We start from the raw sequence: 16,379 nt of genomic DNA, 5'->3' as shown, positions 1-16,379 counted from the left end.
ATGTCTTTGTTATGACAACTTGACATTAACCAAGAAATCTTTACTGATATAAATTTGTTAAAAGTATTACTGATTGCACTTTAAAAATTAGGTAACGTTATGTTATTAAAGGTAAAATTTAAACAGTAATGATTTCTTGGTTAATGTCAAGTTGTCATAACAAAGACATTTTCAATAATGTCAACTTTGTATCATAAGTGTCATAATTTACCGAATGACACTTTATGACAACAGTCATAAATATTCATGAAGACTTATTCATGTTCATGACAGGTGTTATGTCATGTTTATGACAGTGTCATGACAGTCTTATTCAGCCCCCTTCAAATAAAGTGTTACCTAAAATTTTATTACAAACTCTTAAAAATGTGATTGCATCTGGACTAGAATGTTGCTAAAAAGGTATTTCCCAGAAGAAAAACGCTTATGTGAGTATACTGAACTCAATGTGGCTACTGATGAATTTCATTCTATATTTCACAGTTTTGTTTTTTTTTTTTTGTTTTTTTGTATTGTGAGAAAAAAAAAAAAAGCACTGCTCTGTTTTGGATGTCCGCAACACATATGTTACGTTGGGTATTTAATGAAAGCTATTTTTGAGTTAGCAACATTCAATGAACAAGCTTGGTGACAAAGACAGAGACTTTTGTAGTGTCAATAGTTCATCTTTTTTGCTGTGGAATTTTTTTTTTTTTTTGCAAATGATTTATAAAGGTTTGGGAATCTTGTTCAGTGGCCTTCTTGATATCCTTTAGATGTATGTAAGGTGTATCTTGTAAGTCTGTGTAGGCTGGGCACCTCAGTATGGTGCATGACGCTCTAATAAATAAATCAAATGAAATCAAAAATCTTTGCCTAATAAAAAAATAATATTTTGTTTTAGCATCTTCCTGGGATCGGTAGCTTTGGCTCATGTAACTGAAATATCTCCACATTTACAAAACTTTAGTTTGTACTCCAACAACAGTTCACTTTTTTCTTTCTTTTAGATGTCCTGCTTCATGTGAAACAAAAAAATAAAAATATTTCAACAGAAAAACATATTAGGACAAAAAAGCATTATCTGACCAATTGATTGGGAATTTATAGGGTTTTTCAACTTGTCATCACGGTAGCTCTATTACCATCCGTCTAGTTTTTACAGAAGCGCAGGAGCAGCATCCAGTCGCAGTACATCAAGTCATCACATCAGGGCACAGCTTGGACACAGCATTTCTCCCTGGATGCCTCTAATGGATTCCTGGCCATAACTAAAAAAAAAAAAAAAAAAAGCCCATTTTCTGTCTCCTTACTTTCTTCTTTACAGCCTCCAGACACAATAGATTTTCTTTTTAACTTTCTTTCCTCTTTTTTACTCTTGCACTTCATCACTCTGTTTTCTGCACCTTAGAAGAATGAGTCAAAAGTCCAAGAATGAACAGGCTGTTGGTTTTATTATGTGCATCTACAATTACCAGTGCATCACTTTGCTTTAGGCAGGTGTTATGCTGGTAGGAGTCAGGTTTTGATTATGAATAACAGTAATATGTTCTTAGGGCAATTATTAGTAAAACTAGTCAAGCAGTTTAGCAACAATTATTGTTTATAAATACATGCCTGATGAGGCAAATAACAGATAAAGGGATAAGTCTGACAATGGGTAAAACTTTGCTGCAGGGCTGTAGGGCTACCAACTCCACCACCCTATAGCCACACATGGCACAATTATTTACAACTTTTAAAACTCTTAGAAATGACATATAACTGACGTGACTTTTCAGTTTATGCTTAAATATGAGGTATAACTAGAAGATTAATATGTGCACACCATGCCCACCATCTAGTGTGCTGAGGGTTCTGTTCTGATGTGGGCTTGTTGATCTCGTGTTCTGGGAGACTTTTTTTTGTAGTTCATGGCCTTTTGAAAAATAAAAAAAATCTGTTCTCCTCTCTCGGCAATTAAAAAGAATTAGATTTAATTAGATGTGAAACAACCTGTTCTTATGAACGTTAGTTTCTTTCTGAATCACAGATAAAAGCTAATTATTTTTGCGAAGGTTGTAACTGCTGCATATTAGATTGATTATGAACATAAAGATACATTTCTCGCATGTTTACATTATACCCTTTGGGTATAAAAACCTCCTATTGCAGTTAGATCATAGGTGATAAAAAGTGTTTATTATTTTTTCCGTTAGTTTATTTTTCTTTTACATCTCTTTTCATTTGTAGTGTATTCTTGTATTGTTTTTTTTTTTTTCTTGTAAAGTGTCCTTGGGTGTCTTGAAAGCAGCTAATAAGTACAATGCATCATTATTATTATTTTTTATTATTATAAATCACAGCACAACAAATACACACCATTAGAAATATCAACAGAAAATATCAATATATAACATTTGGTTTAGTTCCTTAAGAATATATCAGGTCCTGACCTGATGACCTTTGCCGCATGTCTTCCTCCTCTCTCATGACCGACCTTCCTGTCTGACCACTCTCAAATAAAAGCCAATAAAGCCTTTTAAGAAATGAATGTACAAATACCCCTAAAAATGTTCAGACATCAATGTATTTTGGGGGGATTTCATTTGACAAACAGACACAAATAAGTTCAAGAGTACAGACAATGAAGATTGGAAAATCCATGTGAACAGATATGTTCGAGTCTTACCACAAATGTTTAGGTTTTGGATAAAAATTTTGGTATAAAAATCAGTCTTCATTTTTTGTAAACTCCTAAAAAACAATAAAGGTTTGCAGGATTATCCTGGAACTCCAGACTCCACCCATCTCTCAAGCAACAGTGACAATCTTCCCTGTCTCAATTGAAGCAAAGTTGCACAATATGTCAAGCATTAATAGAAGCAAATAATTTTTTTTTAAATTAATTTTTAACATATTAAAATTGCTTGTTAACAGATAAAGCAATTACCTATTTTCTTGGTACATTTCCATTCCAACTGAATGGAAATGCGCCACTGGTCACCCTCCCCATTTCTTTTTCTGATAGTCACTTCCAAAAGAATAATGCTCCAGGTGTTTTTATCACCCTTTTAAATCTATGCTATGAAAAATTCTGGACTTCTTCCAAAGGGAACCCGACACTGGCAGAGTGCAGTAGTTGTATGACTTCATAATTAAAGTCAAGTTCAACATAATGAAAGTCATATCGACTTAGACGAGTCACTGTGACATTAACCTCATGATGACGCCGGTGTCCTCATGGACCCTTCGACTTACATGTAAGCATTTTGTGAGGGTGACAGTTAAGGGGTTAACACAGGAGAGAAAGCAGAATGCGCCTAATATAGTGGCCGAGAAGTATATATTGACTTTCATTTTCAACTCGGATTTTAATTATGAGCTGCTCTCAGGGGTTTCTTCCCACTTTTGTCGTTACAGAATATTTAAGAAAACTCTATAGAAATAGTTGATGAAAGTTTTCTTCAGCAGACTGTTGTCTCTTTGTGTGTTACCCTCCTAGAAGGATAACAGAAGGAAAATGTAATCGCTGCTCTCCTTAAAGCCTTTTAGACAAATTACCACTATTGATTTCTAGTATCCTAAGGCAGAACACCTCTTCTACCTGTCATGTTTAGTGCATGTAAGTTGTTATGAAGAACGAACAGAATAAAGACTTGTATAATTTACAGGAGATTTTGAACACGACTGGATGCGCTTTGGAAAGACGTCTTTTAAATGTACGATGCGCGCGGCATCGATCTGTTCTTACAGACATGCTTGTGCCTCAGTGAGTTACTGGAAACCCGTAGGTTTGATTTTCTGCCAATGTGCCAACAATTCAGTTGAACTAGTTGATCTACAGTGTGGATATTTTAAGTGCTCCGTGAGACAACATAAGACATATAATCATTCTGTTAGAAAACCAGCAGCCTTCCATCTTCCATCATCCATAAAGTAAATAATTAGGCTGTCAAAACTGCTAATTTCCCACTGCACCTGCTTTTGTTTACGCGACACAAGCTGTTGAAAGTGACGTCGCCGTAAGAGAGCTCATTAAGGGGAAGTAAAGAAGCATCAAACTGTTTTATGAGGGCAGTGGCCTTTCTGAAAGCACCAAACTCCAGAATTAAAATAAAACATATTAAAAAAAAGTTAATTACAAGTTAGCGACCAGAGGTTGTCCTATGTTTCTGATTTTTTTTTTTTTTTTTTCCATGATGCAATTGCAGAATGATTACACATTTTTAGATCGGGTTTCAAATTAATTGCTCTGTTTAGCTGAGAGGTTTTGAAACATCTGGATAAAAGGAAAAATCTCAAGTGACAGCAATTGCATTTCCAGTGGGGACAAATATGTCATCCTCATTGCCTGATGCTTTTTTTTTTTTTTTTTTTTTACTGATCATTTGCTGTAATTGCAGTGTGGCTTCTAATGCTTGAAAATTGAAGTTTATAAAATGTTAAATTTAAGCTACCTCTGAAAAAAAAAATATCGGAACTAACCTTGAGAACTGGCAGCAGACTTTAATGACAGATCATAGCCTTGCCACCTATCACCAGCCATCTCTATCTTTCTCTATTTTCATTATTCCGTCCTCCCTCTCCATCCCTCTCTGAGCTCATTCCTCCCTCTTTTCTTATGTCCCTCTATCCGTCTCCCTGCCACTCCTCCGTCTAATCATTTCTCCTGAGTGGGGCTAATTAAAGGGGATCTGACGGAGTGCGCTGACCACAGGAACATCAATCAATCCCTGTCCAACACAGCGAGCCTCCCCGCCGGCTCCTCTGACCTGCTGCCAACGCGCACAACTCCGCAAAGGTTAATTGTATTCATTATATAAGGGACGGAGTGAAAGAGGGAGGCAAAGAATGAGTGAGAACGCTATCTAAAGTCACCCTGAAGGTTCTGCCGCGTTGGTAAATTCTCTGTAGGCCACCGTAAGGTTAAACTTGGATCAACAACACCACCTGTCACCTGTTTACCTCTTAATCTTTCCGACTAAGACCTTTATGTGGTCCTGTAGTTTCATTCGCACGGCGCTCCATCAGCCACTCAACTTGCCTCTCTTCCTTCTCGCCAGAACACATAGACATAATTGTATTAATTTAGCTGATGGAACATATGAACGGAGTCACGCATCATTAATAGAAAATTCTGATTAGCTGATTGAGCCCTAACAGATTCATTTAGACCCTTGAATCCGACTGACGTTACTGGTAATGAGTTTTGATTCTGTTCATTTTGGGTTTTTTTGTTAGAGATATTAACAGCTTTTCAACACCCCCAGCCATTTGTCACCACACCCCTGTGTTGGTTTGATAGCTTCCACTTTTAAAGCACGGATGAAGTAGTTTTGTTGTTGTTGTTGTTGTTGTTTTTAATGGATTCAATTAAATGTGTTACACTTACCTGTTTTTTATCCGTTTACTAAATTCTTTGGTCAATTTATTTGCGCAGATCAAACCTCAGGTTTTACTGGTATTCAGAACCATTGAACTTTCTAATCTTTCCTTGCAGTAGAACCAAAATCTTCAACGTATTTAATTGGGATTTTGTGTGATTTCCAACATGAAGTGCTGGACAGTTAAGAATAATGTAGGTTTTTCTTCTTTATAAATTAAAATCCTAAATGTATAGTGTGACTTCATAAGTCCCTCCTGTCCAATCCATCAGAAGTGACTTAGACATTAAATAGAAAGTACCTTCATGTCATTGAATCTGGGTCTAACTTCAGTATAACTACAGCTGTTCTTTGAAAATCTTAACCTATTGAGACGGTAAACAAACACCGTCAGGAAAACAAAGAAACACAGCAAACAGGTCAGATAAAAAATTACGGAGAATGTGGCGTCCATTCTCAGTCATCCAGGTCATGAAAATCCTAAGTGATTCAGCAGAGGGAAACTGGACTTCTTCTCTGGTTTCTTGAAACTGTTTCACCTCTCATCCAAAAGGCTATTTCAGTTCTAAACATGTTTGGAAGTAACAGGCATATATCTTGGTGTGGATTGCTTAAAAACAGCCCAGGGAGACAGGTCAGGGCTGAAGAGTGGGCGTTAAGAAGATAAAATTTGAGTCCATTTCCTCTGTTTAGTGTTGGTTTTTCAAGCTTAACATATAGATGGCTTCTTTCATTTTTTTTCATTCAATCCACCTGCCATCCCTGTTCAAAATATGAATATTGTCGTCATGTAAATAAACCGCTGATTCTTGATCCGGCAAAGAAGAGCATATGTCTTCATAAAACAAAAGAAGACTTCTTGCTTTGTGCCTAACACTCAGGAATCATGTTTAGTTTCCACCAACTCATGGTGGGCAGCGCAGCAAACATGTGTGAGAAGGATTTCACATGTGCAAGAAGGATTTCCGTACATTGCCCTGAACACAGCATCACCAAGGCGGTGGCGGCAACATACTGTGAGAATTTTCTCCTCAGCAGGTAAAGAGAAATTGGTCAGACTTGATGGGAAGATGGATTGGTGGAGTTCAGTTACGAAAGAAACGGAGCAGAGGTTTCACCTTCCAGCACAACAACAACAACATACAGACAGAGTCACAACAAATTTAATAGTCCTACGTTAGAATCGTCAAGTCAAAGTGCAGACCTAAATCAAAAAGAGAAAAATTCAGATGTGCTTCAAAAACGTAAAGCAACTGAATCTCATGGGTAACTAGAGTTCATGGTAAAGAGATGAATAACAAAAAGTTAGTATTTTGACGCAGACCTTTGGACGCCTTTCAGATGCTGTTAACTTTGTAAAGAAATACATGTGTTTATAAAACACTGATTCTCAAATCAGACATTTGGAGACATAAATAATATCAGAGACTGTTTATAATTTATATATAATTTCTACTCTTGCCAAACTTTTACTCTGTGAATGAACACATCCAGGTTGACTAATCACCCTCTACATTTGGTAGAAACAATTAACATAACCGAGGTCAGCCTTATTAGCATAATTATGTTTTCAAGTGGAGCTTTGGATCTGCATTTCCAAGGTCTGAAACTGGGCTGTTGGCACGTCGTGAGCCACTTTCACATGTGAGTGGAAAAGCTAACCAACAGGTGGCTGCTTTGAATGGGGGATTTAGTTTTTTGACACATGAATGATGAGTCCAGATTGATGCCAAAAGATGTACGTGAACTGAGTAAATAATGAAAACTATCTCTGTCTGCCCAGCATTCCACATCAGGAAATCAGATAAACAAATAACTTCTAAAGGGGGTGGGGGGGGGGGAACTGTCAGGTTTTCATTTTTCACCAACAGTGCTTTGTTTGTTTTACCAATAGTTTATTGGTAATATACTGAATGAACATTTATGTGCAACATTTAACTACCTAACAATAGTGGAAATAAATTATTGCTGGAGTATGTAGTTAATTTCACAAAAACACAGTAAAAATTATTCTATTTATTCTGATTATTCTTTTTTCAACTATGGAAACATGTGCAAAACTTGTGGAACCATTTAATTCAGTTTTTTTCTTTCTTTCTTTCTTTTTTTTTTGAAAGAACACTGTGATCACACATATAGATCCACCATAAATCAGCTAATAATTTGAATTGGAGACTTGTAGACTACTACTCTGACTCTTGATTGGGAACTCGGGCAATGAACTTTTACTATTGACAGTCCACTGTCAATAGTGATGATTTTTTTGGGTTGGGGGTTGTAAACTCTGCCAACGGTTCTGGACGCAGTATTTTTATGTACTTTTGATGTCTTGTAAGTTTCTTTGCTGTTGAAGTCCAAAATATCCCAAACAACCTGGAGGCATGTTTTTTTTCCTCATTTTTCTGACGAAGTACTTAGAAAACAAATAAAAAATTAATTGATCAAAATCTTGATTGGCAGATTAGATGCCAAACTCAACAGAAAATATTTATCAGCTATGATAAGCTTAAAGTCCATCTCTAGCTCTTGTAACAGTTTTTAATTTTTGCTTATTTATTTATTTAGTAAACTAGCATTAACTCCAGATATGTGTTTATACAGTGTTTTTTAAGGAAACATTTTTTTTTTTTTACAAACTGAAATACAAGCTCATTAGGAGCAACGAAGAAAACTTTGGCATCTATCATTATACATAGATTTGCTTTAGGATGAAGAAATAAAATCTGGCTTACACAGCCTCCGGATCAAGAGAATCGTGTGACACGCAGAGGATCTGTGAAACCTCAGCTGAGAGGAGCTGATCTGTTTTTAAACTTAGAGAAAACCATTTCCAGGACAAGCTGATGTGTTCAGACTGAACAATTTGCATCGTCTCTCCCATTCACTTTTGTGCATTTATTCAGCTTCTTGTCAAATCCAATCCCGATGTCTCATTCTTAGGTAGGGGTGTAAAAACATAAAACAAAAATGAAAAGGCGCTGTTACACTTTATGCTTAGCCCTCCCTTTTAGAAGTTTATTTACTGTTGAGAAACTGCTTGCACAATCTTGAATTAAATATTTCCTCTTATGCTCAAATTTATATACTTATCAAAATGTATGCCAACTTTCTCATTGGGAAAAAAATCCAATGAGGAATCTGTTTCAATAGCTTTGGGACGGCTGTGGTGCAAGTTTTCATCTGCAGCTCCTGCAGTTCCCCATGCTGCTCAGCTCCTCTGCACATATGACCAAGTGTGTACTTCAATAAGTTTGACCCCTGTTTATTGTAATGTTTTTGTATACATTATACAATAATTTGATTGGTTTTAATCCGTCCCTGAAGGTCAGACTTTTAAAAAGTGGCCTCTATTGTTTGTCTGCAGATGTTTTGAAGGGTTTATAAAGTTTATTTTCGAACATTGAAAACATTTTCATTCCTTTTCATTACCTCATCATTTTCAGGGGAACAATTTTATTTATTTATTTTTGCTTGTTTATTAAGCCAAAATCTGATCTATAAATGATTGAGATAAAAAAAAAAAAGCTCCAAACTTAAAAGAAAGCTCAGTGATGATCAATACCTTATCTGTTATAAAAGTGCCAGCTATAACATAATAACTCTGAAACATCTTCAGGAAGTCTCAAGACTTCTAATCAATATTTCTTTAAAGATTACAAAAATGTATTGCCACTTTGGAGACAAAATGTCAAGAAATTATCTTTTTTTTTTTTAACTCAAATAACCAGGATAACAGTTCAATTTATTTTATGTTTTTACTTTGTATTTTTCTGTCATAAGATATGGGACTATTTACCTTCATCAATGGGAAACTTTCAAGTTCTAAGAAATGTTGCTCTGGTCAATCCCTATGCAGCTCTTTTCATTCACGCCCTTACCTTTGCCACCATCCCTGAAGGTCAGACTTCAGATAAGTATATACATCTCCTTGTTCTCTATGCTGACAGAACCGCACCGATGGAGACAGAAGTTAGCATTTACCAAAGTGCCATTTCACTACTTTGTAAAAACCAGGTCAAGGGTGGGCAAGATGGGGATCGTAGATCATGAAGTATTAATATCACTTTGATTCAGGGAGCTCATCATGTTTCATTTCCTGCCTCGACATGAAAACACAAACTTTTGTTTAGCTGGAAAACAATTGAATCTGGCTTTCCATAGTTTGGGTTATATTTAAGATGGCTTAGAACCTGTTACAGATGTGTACAGCTAAAGACTACAGTGGTGCAACAATCAAACATTACTTCACAGTCGATATGTGGACTGCGTAAATGTGAATGCAATGTTTATTTGTCTAAAACTTTTCAGAGACGATGCATTCACACTTTTCTTGGAAACATGCATCGACGTGCCAAAGCACACGAAGAGCCGCCACCTCAGGGAACATCGTCGGAACATCAAAACACCCCGCGCCCCCTTCCCACCTAAATCCACCCACAGACATATACAAATCTGTGTTTCTACCCATATTAGGACTTTGTATTGACTTCAGTTCATTTTAGTAACTGCATTTATGCTTAACCCAAACATTTCCCCTAACCCAAACCATTATTAGTCCATATTCCCAACCTTAACCAAAACCTAATTTACACCAGACCTCTAGTACACACACGCACACGCACGCACACACACCCCTACACACACACACACACACACACACACACACACACACACACACACACATCTGGTTCATTTACATCATCAAGACCAAAATATCATCGTCATTAACGTTACCAATTACATGTTGTTACGGCAGACATTGATTCCTCCCACTAGTGAAGATTATGCCCTGACCTTCCAGATGCTGTTTGCAAAAGAACTCTTCAAGATAAAAACTGAGTGAATGCAACAGCAAAGGCAGTCAGGAGACTCCTAAAGGAAAATGTTTCACCTCGTGCAATAAGGATATTCCTTGACAAGACTTTCCGTGCTCGAGTGACTTTCAAATTAAGCATGTACAACTCAGTGAGAGCTAATTCACAGCTTCTGCCTGGTTTGCTGCCATCTCTTAGATTCCACCAGAGACTCTCAGCTGTTGAAATAGTTGGCCGCCCTGTGGATCTCCCGTTGCAGCATCATTTAGTAGTTATTGGGAGGTTGTTAAAATGATAGAAGCTGCTGTGCCCCGTCTGTGTACATGATCTCCTAAAGAGGGCTTCGTAGGAGGTCGAGCAGCACTAAGGATACAGGCTTAAATTGTGTTGTTTGGACATGAGCAATCTGTGAATAAAAAGACAACTTAATGCAATTAATAGTTACAGCTGTTTGGTTTACCTCTAATAACACTTTGTCTTTTTAATGTTTTCATCGTAAAAACTAATAGCTCTTCAGGACAGTCTGTTCGCAAGTTGTCCTTACGTTGACATAATGACTTTTTTGGCATTGGTTATCCTGTTGATGGTGCAGCAACATCCAAGTCAGTTCCAGGATTTTTGTGAAACAAAGAAGGGAAGAAAGAAAGACTTTAACAATTTATTTGAGATGTTCCCTTATGGAAATTGATGTCTCTCTATCACATGTTACATGTCGTTGTTAGACATACATGGATAAAAACAAGAGAAAGGAAACTTAAAACATCTGGAAATAATAATCATAATAATAAAAAAACTGATTTCCCTTCCAGATTCTAAAATAATTTGAATCTATTCTTGATGGTACATAAACACAGAACTAATTTGACACTGCCATTATTTATGAAACAAAAAATGGATAAAAGGTGAAATACACCCCCTAATTAAATTGTTGTACCACCACATTAAGCAGCAGCAGCTCTCAGTAATTGTATGACTTCATCACTCTCTAAAATCACTCCTGAGGAATTTTTGCCCACTTATCTTCCCAACATTGCTTCAGTTCATTGAGGTTTGTGGACATTTAGTTCTGCACAGCTATTTTCTCAGACTGTGGTCAGGATTTGACAATCCACTGCGCTCTGATTATTTTGTCTTTTTTTTTCCAGTCATGCTGTTACAAGTTTGCAGCTGTATTTAGAATCATTGTTTAGGCCATGTTACAGCTGTTATACATATGGTGCAGCATTTCCCTCCAAGACTGCAAAACAAGTTCAATTCCCGACACCCCATAGTTGATGTGAGGTGTTTGTAGCAATATGTTAAATGTATTTGGCTGTCTCCGAACATGTGTAATTATTTAATGTCTGTTGATGATGAATGGTTGATAATCAATGTTTAATGGTTCTTATTGGTTTCTCAATTGCTGACTGAATGGTGGGTTTTTTTTATGACTTTTCTTGTGTTTTTATGATGGAAAGCACTTCAAGCTGCCTTGTTGCTGAAATGTGCTATACAAATAAACTTGATTGACTCATTACACTATTGCCTAATATTTTTTACATTGATTTCATAGTCTTAAGGGCAGTGGCGCAAAAAGTGGGTATGCAGTGCATGCAACGCATAGGGGCGCTGCACCAGAGGGGGCGTCAAAACCCCGTCTGGAGGGGGCGGCGCCCCGATGATGCCTTCGCATACACCTCACAGCGCCCTTACGCTCCTTCATCTTGCGCACATGTAAATGTACATGTAGCAAGTTTTACCTTTCACATGTCTTCATCTGGGGGGGGGCGCGTAAACATATGGTTGCTCATGAGCGACCGTATGTTTTCTACGCTCCTTCACCCTTACGTACCTTCCTTTGGGGGGGGGAGCGCCGATTTATGTTTTCGCATCCACCTGAATAATATGTAGTTGCACCCCTGCTACAGGGCAATGTTCCCAAAAGTCTTGTAGATTATTTCAAAGCAGCTTTGTAAACCTCACATGTTCTGCTATATTCTTTTTGGAAAGCAGAGTATTTTCCCCTGATGACTCTTCAGAATAAGTCATGTTTGTTCTGTCTTCTTCTTTGTCCTGTCATTAATATTGCTGGCTGAATTTTAAAGAGTCCTATTCTTCCAATGGAATGATAAATTCAAGCCAGTTTGGAAATGGCCTCATAATCCTACCCAGTAAGGTGGAAAACAATTTTCCTTCTTGGTATTATTATTATTAATGAGGATCAACATGCACAAACTGAAAAAAAACCAACTAACATCTGAAAGCTGCTGATATACAGTTAATCAGTGCATTGCATTTACTTTGTTTCCTTATAAATCAAATGAAAGGGTATATTTAGACACAGCTTTATTTTATTCTAACAGCATATATTTTCTTAAAATAAATACTAGCAGTTTAAAACATGTTTTGTACATTTTGGTCTAGTTGTAACTTGGACATTATCTTAGAACCTGCTTAAGACCAGATCAGTTTCATTTTGTCATGATGGATACAACCCTAGAATAAAAGAGGATATAGTATTTTGTCATAAAAGATGTCCAGAGCCTTGGTTATACACTGTTTGGCTGAAAGACTACGGGCTTATTGATGGCTTGATGTATAGAGCATATAGTATAGTGACAAGTGGCAAGATATATATAAAAAAAAGACATACAAATTCACAGATGTTGCATCGACACCATACAATATTGGTCCCATACTACAAATCATCATTTTGTGGCCTAGTGTATATTAGTATCCAAACCTATTCTTACCCTAGCACAATTTCACATTGTCAACTAACCACAACTGATGTAGATTGGAATCCTAATAGGCACTTACGTGTGAAGTTAAAAGAAAATGATACGTGGTTCATTTTAAAAAAAATAGATAATCTGAAAAGTGTGGCATGAATTAATATTCAGACTTCTCTACCCCTATGCTCCTAAATACTTCAGTCTTCAGGAAACACTTAGTAAACAAAAAGCCCTCTTTTTTTAAATCAATGCTTTACGTTTCATTGTGCTTTGTGCCCTTAATTTTTTCAAAGATTTTTAATTTTCTGTGATTAATATTTGCATTTGCTTAACTGCTCCATTTTAGGGTCCAAGACTTTTTCCCAAACTTGTTAGATGTTGTTTGTCTATTCGGTTGAATTTGTGATTTTCAATTTCAGAGTTTGTTTGTCTTTTTGTTGGGTTGCAGGTACCTAATCCCCTCCCTGGATCGCTCTCATGCTGGCTTCTACCGCTGCATCGTGAGGAATCGGGTGGGAGCCCTTCTGCAGAGACGTACAGAAGTACAAGTGGCCTGTAAGTGCGCGCACAGACTAATGGAACAAATGGAGGAGCGCATGGATCTGGAGCAAGACGGAGGGTGCATGTGCTTAATTGCATGCAGAGTACACAATATGCCCACATTCTCTTTGGCTGCCTTTGTATCAAGGACTGACTAGGGAGGGACAGATGCTGGTGGGGTGAAAGATCTACCTGCATCTCATTCAACGTGCTATCAACCCAGACAGCTGTTCCACTCAGCATTCTCATTAGATTGATTTTAGTTGCTATGGTTCTTTTTAACTTTGCTTCATTTCAATATGACCGCAGCTTATTTCAGACTCCCTCTTTTGTCAACAACATCTGTTGTTTCTTAGTGGAAAGTGCCGCTCCCCTGCACTGAATTCCTGTAAATTTTTCCCTAGCCGCTTCCAGGCTGCTCAGATTCCTCCTCTCGTTAACAAGCTATTAGAGATGCACAGTAGAGGCGTCTGGAGGACTGTCGCGTTGTGACCAACCACAACCTCTTATGCAAAAACTACACGCATTCTCCTGCCTCCGTTTTTTTTTTGGGGGGGGGGGTTGGTTGCTGGCTTCTTCAGGTTGCACGGACATTTTGATTGTATTTCCCGCAACGTGTTTACCTGACAATGCGGTCAGCCAGGTGTGACAGAGAAAGAAGTGGGAGGGAGAAACGTGGTAGAGCAAACCCCGTTGGTCCACATCTTCAGTGCTGGACAAATAGAACATTAGTGTCAGCAACTCCCTCCTCCTGCTTCTCCTTTCACATTTGCTGCATTTCGGGTCCTCCTTCACCGGCTCTATGTGCTGCCACTTCCTTCCTCTGTTGACTTTGTTTTCTGGCCACCACGGCTTTCTATTTATTTCTTGGCTTGCACCCCACTGTCATTCAGTTCCTCTACATTCCTGCATCTCTCTCATTTCCATAATTCTCTTTTGTCCTTGTATCTGTTGCTCAAACTATGAAGAGTTCCGACGGAGGTGCGAAGTACAAAAAAATAAAAAATAAAAAAAGAATTTGGGACACCTAGAGAAAAAATGGATAGGATAGAAAAGGATGAGAGTGGAAGAAAAGATAGAGAAATTTCCTTTTGGTGTCTGCTTCATTGAGGCGGCACTACTGTGAATGCAAAGACACACCCTAGAGAAACGGAAACACAGAAAGGTATTACAGATTGGGGAAGGAAGGGGAGGAGGACATCCCATCACAAAAACTGCAGATCAAAGTCAGGGGGATTTGCAGACTCCCCAGATTTTCATTTAAGCTAAGCACCACGGCTACGGTGCAAAGCCAGATTACCTCTTTTTGTTATTCTCTTTGAAAAAGAGCGGGAGAAGGTAGAATAACATTTTCATCAATACACAAGCACTCCAACATCGCTGGTTTGAAGTCTCTCACCTTGATCTCGGCACATTTCAGACATAAATACATCCAAACTGTTTCCTAGACTTAATTGACATTTTGATGTACTGATTCATTCATTTCAGATGAGTTTTCTTTATTACCCCCTCTCAAATTAAAGAAGCAAAGATGTGATTCTTCCCTTGTGTCATTTTGTCTTATTGACTGCATCAGATCAGGGGAAAGGAAAAAAACAAAAAAACAAAGATCTCCTTTAACACCAGTCTTTGAAGCACCAGGAATATTGTTGCAGTATTTTTTTTATTTTTTTATTTTTTTCATAAGAAGTCAAAATATGAAACAAATGTGAGAAATAAAGCTATGGAAAAGGGAGAAAAATAAGATCCAACATAAAGTCAATTTAGCTTCCCCTTAATGTCCCTTTGTGACTCATTACATGTTGCCTCTGAAAAAAAACCTTTCATGATTTGATGTGGAAACCATAGTAACAGCTCTACTCTGTCTGTCAAAGTAACATTTTAGAGCTCAAAGCAAATGGCAGCAGCCCTGAGGTCACCAAAGGAAAGAGAGCGACATTTGTTTCAGTGACCCTATATGTGTGGCTTTTCAACACTCCTGTGTTACCTGTCATGCCCCCTGGCCCTGCTTGACTTTGTTTTTGTGGTTTTTTTGTCTCCTTCTAGTTATGGGCAGTTTCGAAGAGGGTGAGCGCACTCAGTCCGTCTCCCAGGGGGAGGGCGCCGTTATTCCAGCACCACGGATTCGGAGTTTCCCCCAGCCGCAAGTTACCTGGTTCAGAGATGGACGGAAGATTCCGCCTAGCAGTCGCATGTAAGTTTGGTCTTTTTTTTTTTTCTTTTTTTTTTCTTATCAAGAGAGTATCTTAGTCTTAAAGTCACTGGAGTGTTGCTCATTTATAATCACGTGATCAAGCGCATCATCATTGGTGATGTGCAAAAGATATTTCTGGTCTTTTTTTTTTCAGTTTGGTCTAAAATTTAGAGATGACATCATCAGCTACAGTTCTTTACAAGCGTTTCTTTGAGTATAGCGCACCTCCAAACCTACCAAAACTCAGACATCCACTTAATCTAGGAGGTGAGCTGAAAGGCAAGGCCCTCATTTCACCAGTCGGTCCACATGTCTACCATCATCTATGGTCATAAAATTTGGATCATGAGCAAAATAGTGACATTTCGGATACAAACAAATGAAATGACTTGACCTCAGGGGGCTGAAACGCACAACTTGGTTTACAGATTTGTAGGAGTAAAAAATAAAAGCACACTTTTTGCATGCTCTACTTTGTGCAGGTTCTGTCACGTAAAGTACCAGTTAACCACTCCGAAGTGTTTTTGATGTGATGAGAGAAAGCTTTGACACACTAAGAGGGATGGAGTACTTTTGGTAGGCACTGTAAATGGATGTGTTTTACCACGGCTCCTATGTGGAACCCAGTTTCCTGTGTGTACCTGCATGTGTGGGCAGGAGAAAGTCTCTAATCCCTGTCTCATCACATCTGCATTTCTCCGCAGTGGGAGGTGACCTTGCCCTTAGTTAGAGTGAATCTTTCTTATCAGCTCCTCTTCATCAGTAATCATAC

General features: G+C 37.8%; 1 protein-coding gene across 1 annotated transcript in view; it reads left to right on the top strand.

Moving 5' to 3' along the window:
• sdk2b (sidekick cell adhesion molecule 2b) overlaps positions 1–16,379 on the top strand; it is a 311,947-nt gene that overhangs the window by 209,151 nt on the left and 86,417 nt on the right. Inside the window, exons 3-4 of the mRNA XM_088000977.1 lie at positions 13,322–13,428; positions 15,460–15,607. Of these exons, the coding sequence (XP_087857103.1) occupies positions 13,322–13,428; positions 15,460–15,607 (255 nt within the window). The remainder of the gene's footprint in view (positions 1–13,321; positions 13,429–15,459; positions 15,608–16,379) is intronic.

This window comes from Poecilia mexicana, unplaced genomic scaffold, assembly GCF_051168715.1.
Source record: "Poecilia mexicana isolate PSO_F unplaced genomic scaffold, ASM5116871v1 scaffold_19, whole genome shotgun sequence".
NCBI lineage: Eukaryota > Metazoa > Chordata > Actinopteri > Cyprinodontiformes > Poeciliidae > Poecilia > Poecilia mexicana.
The sequence above is the reverse complement of the archived record's forward strand: the minus strand, read 5'-3'. Positions and strand labels throughout refer to the sequence as shown.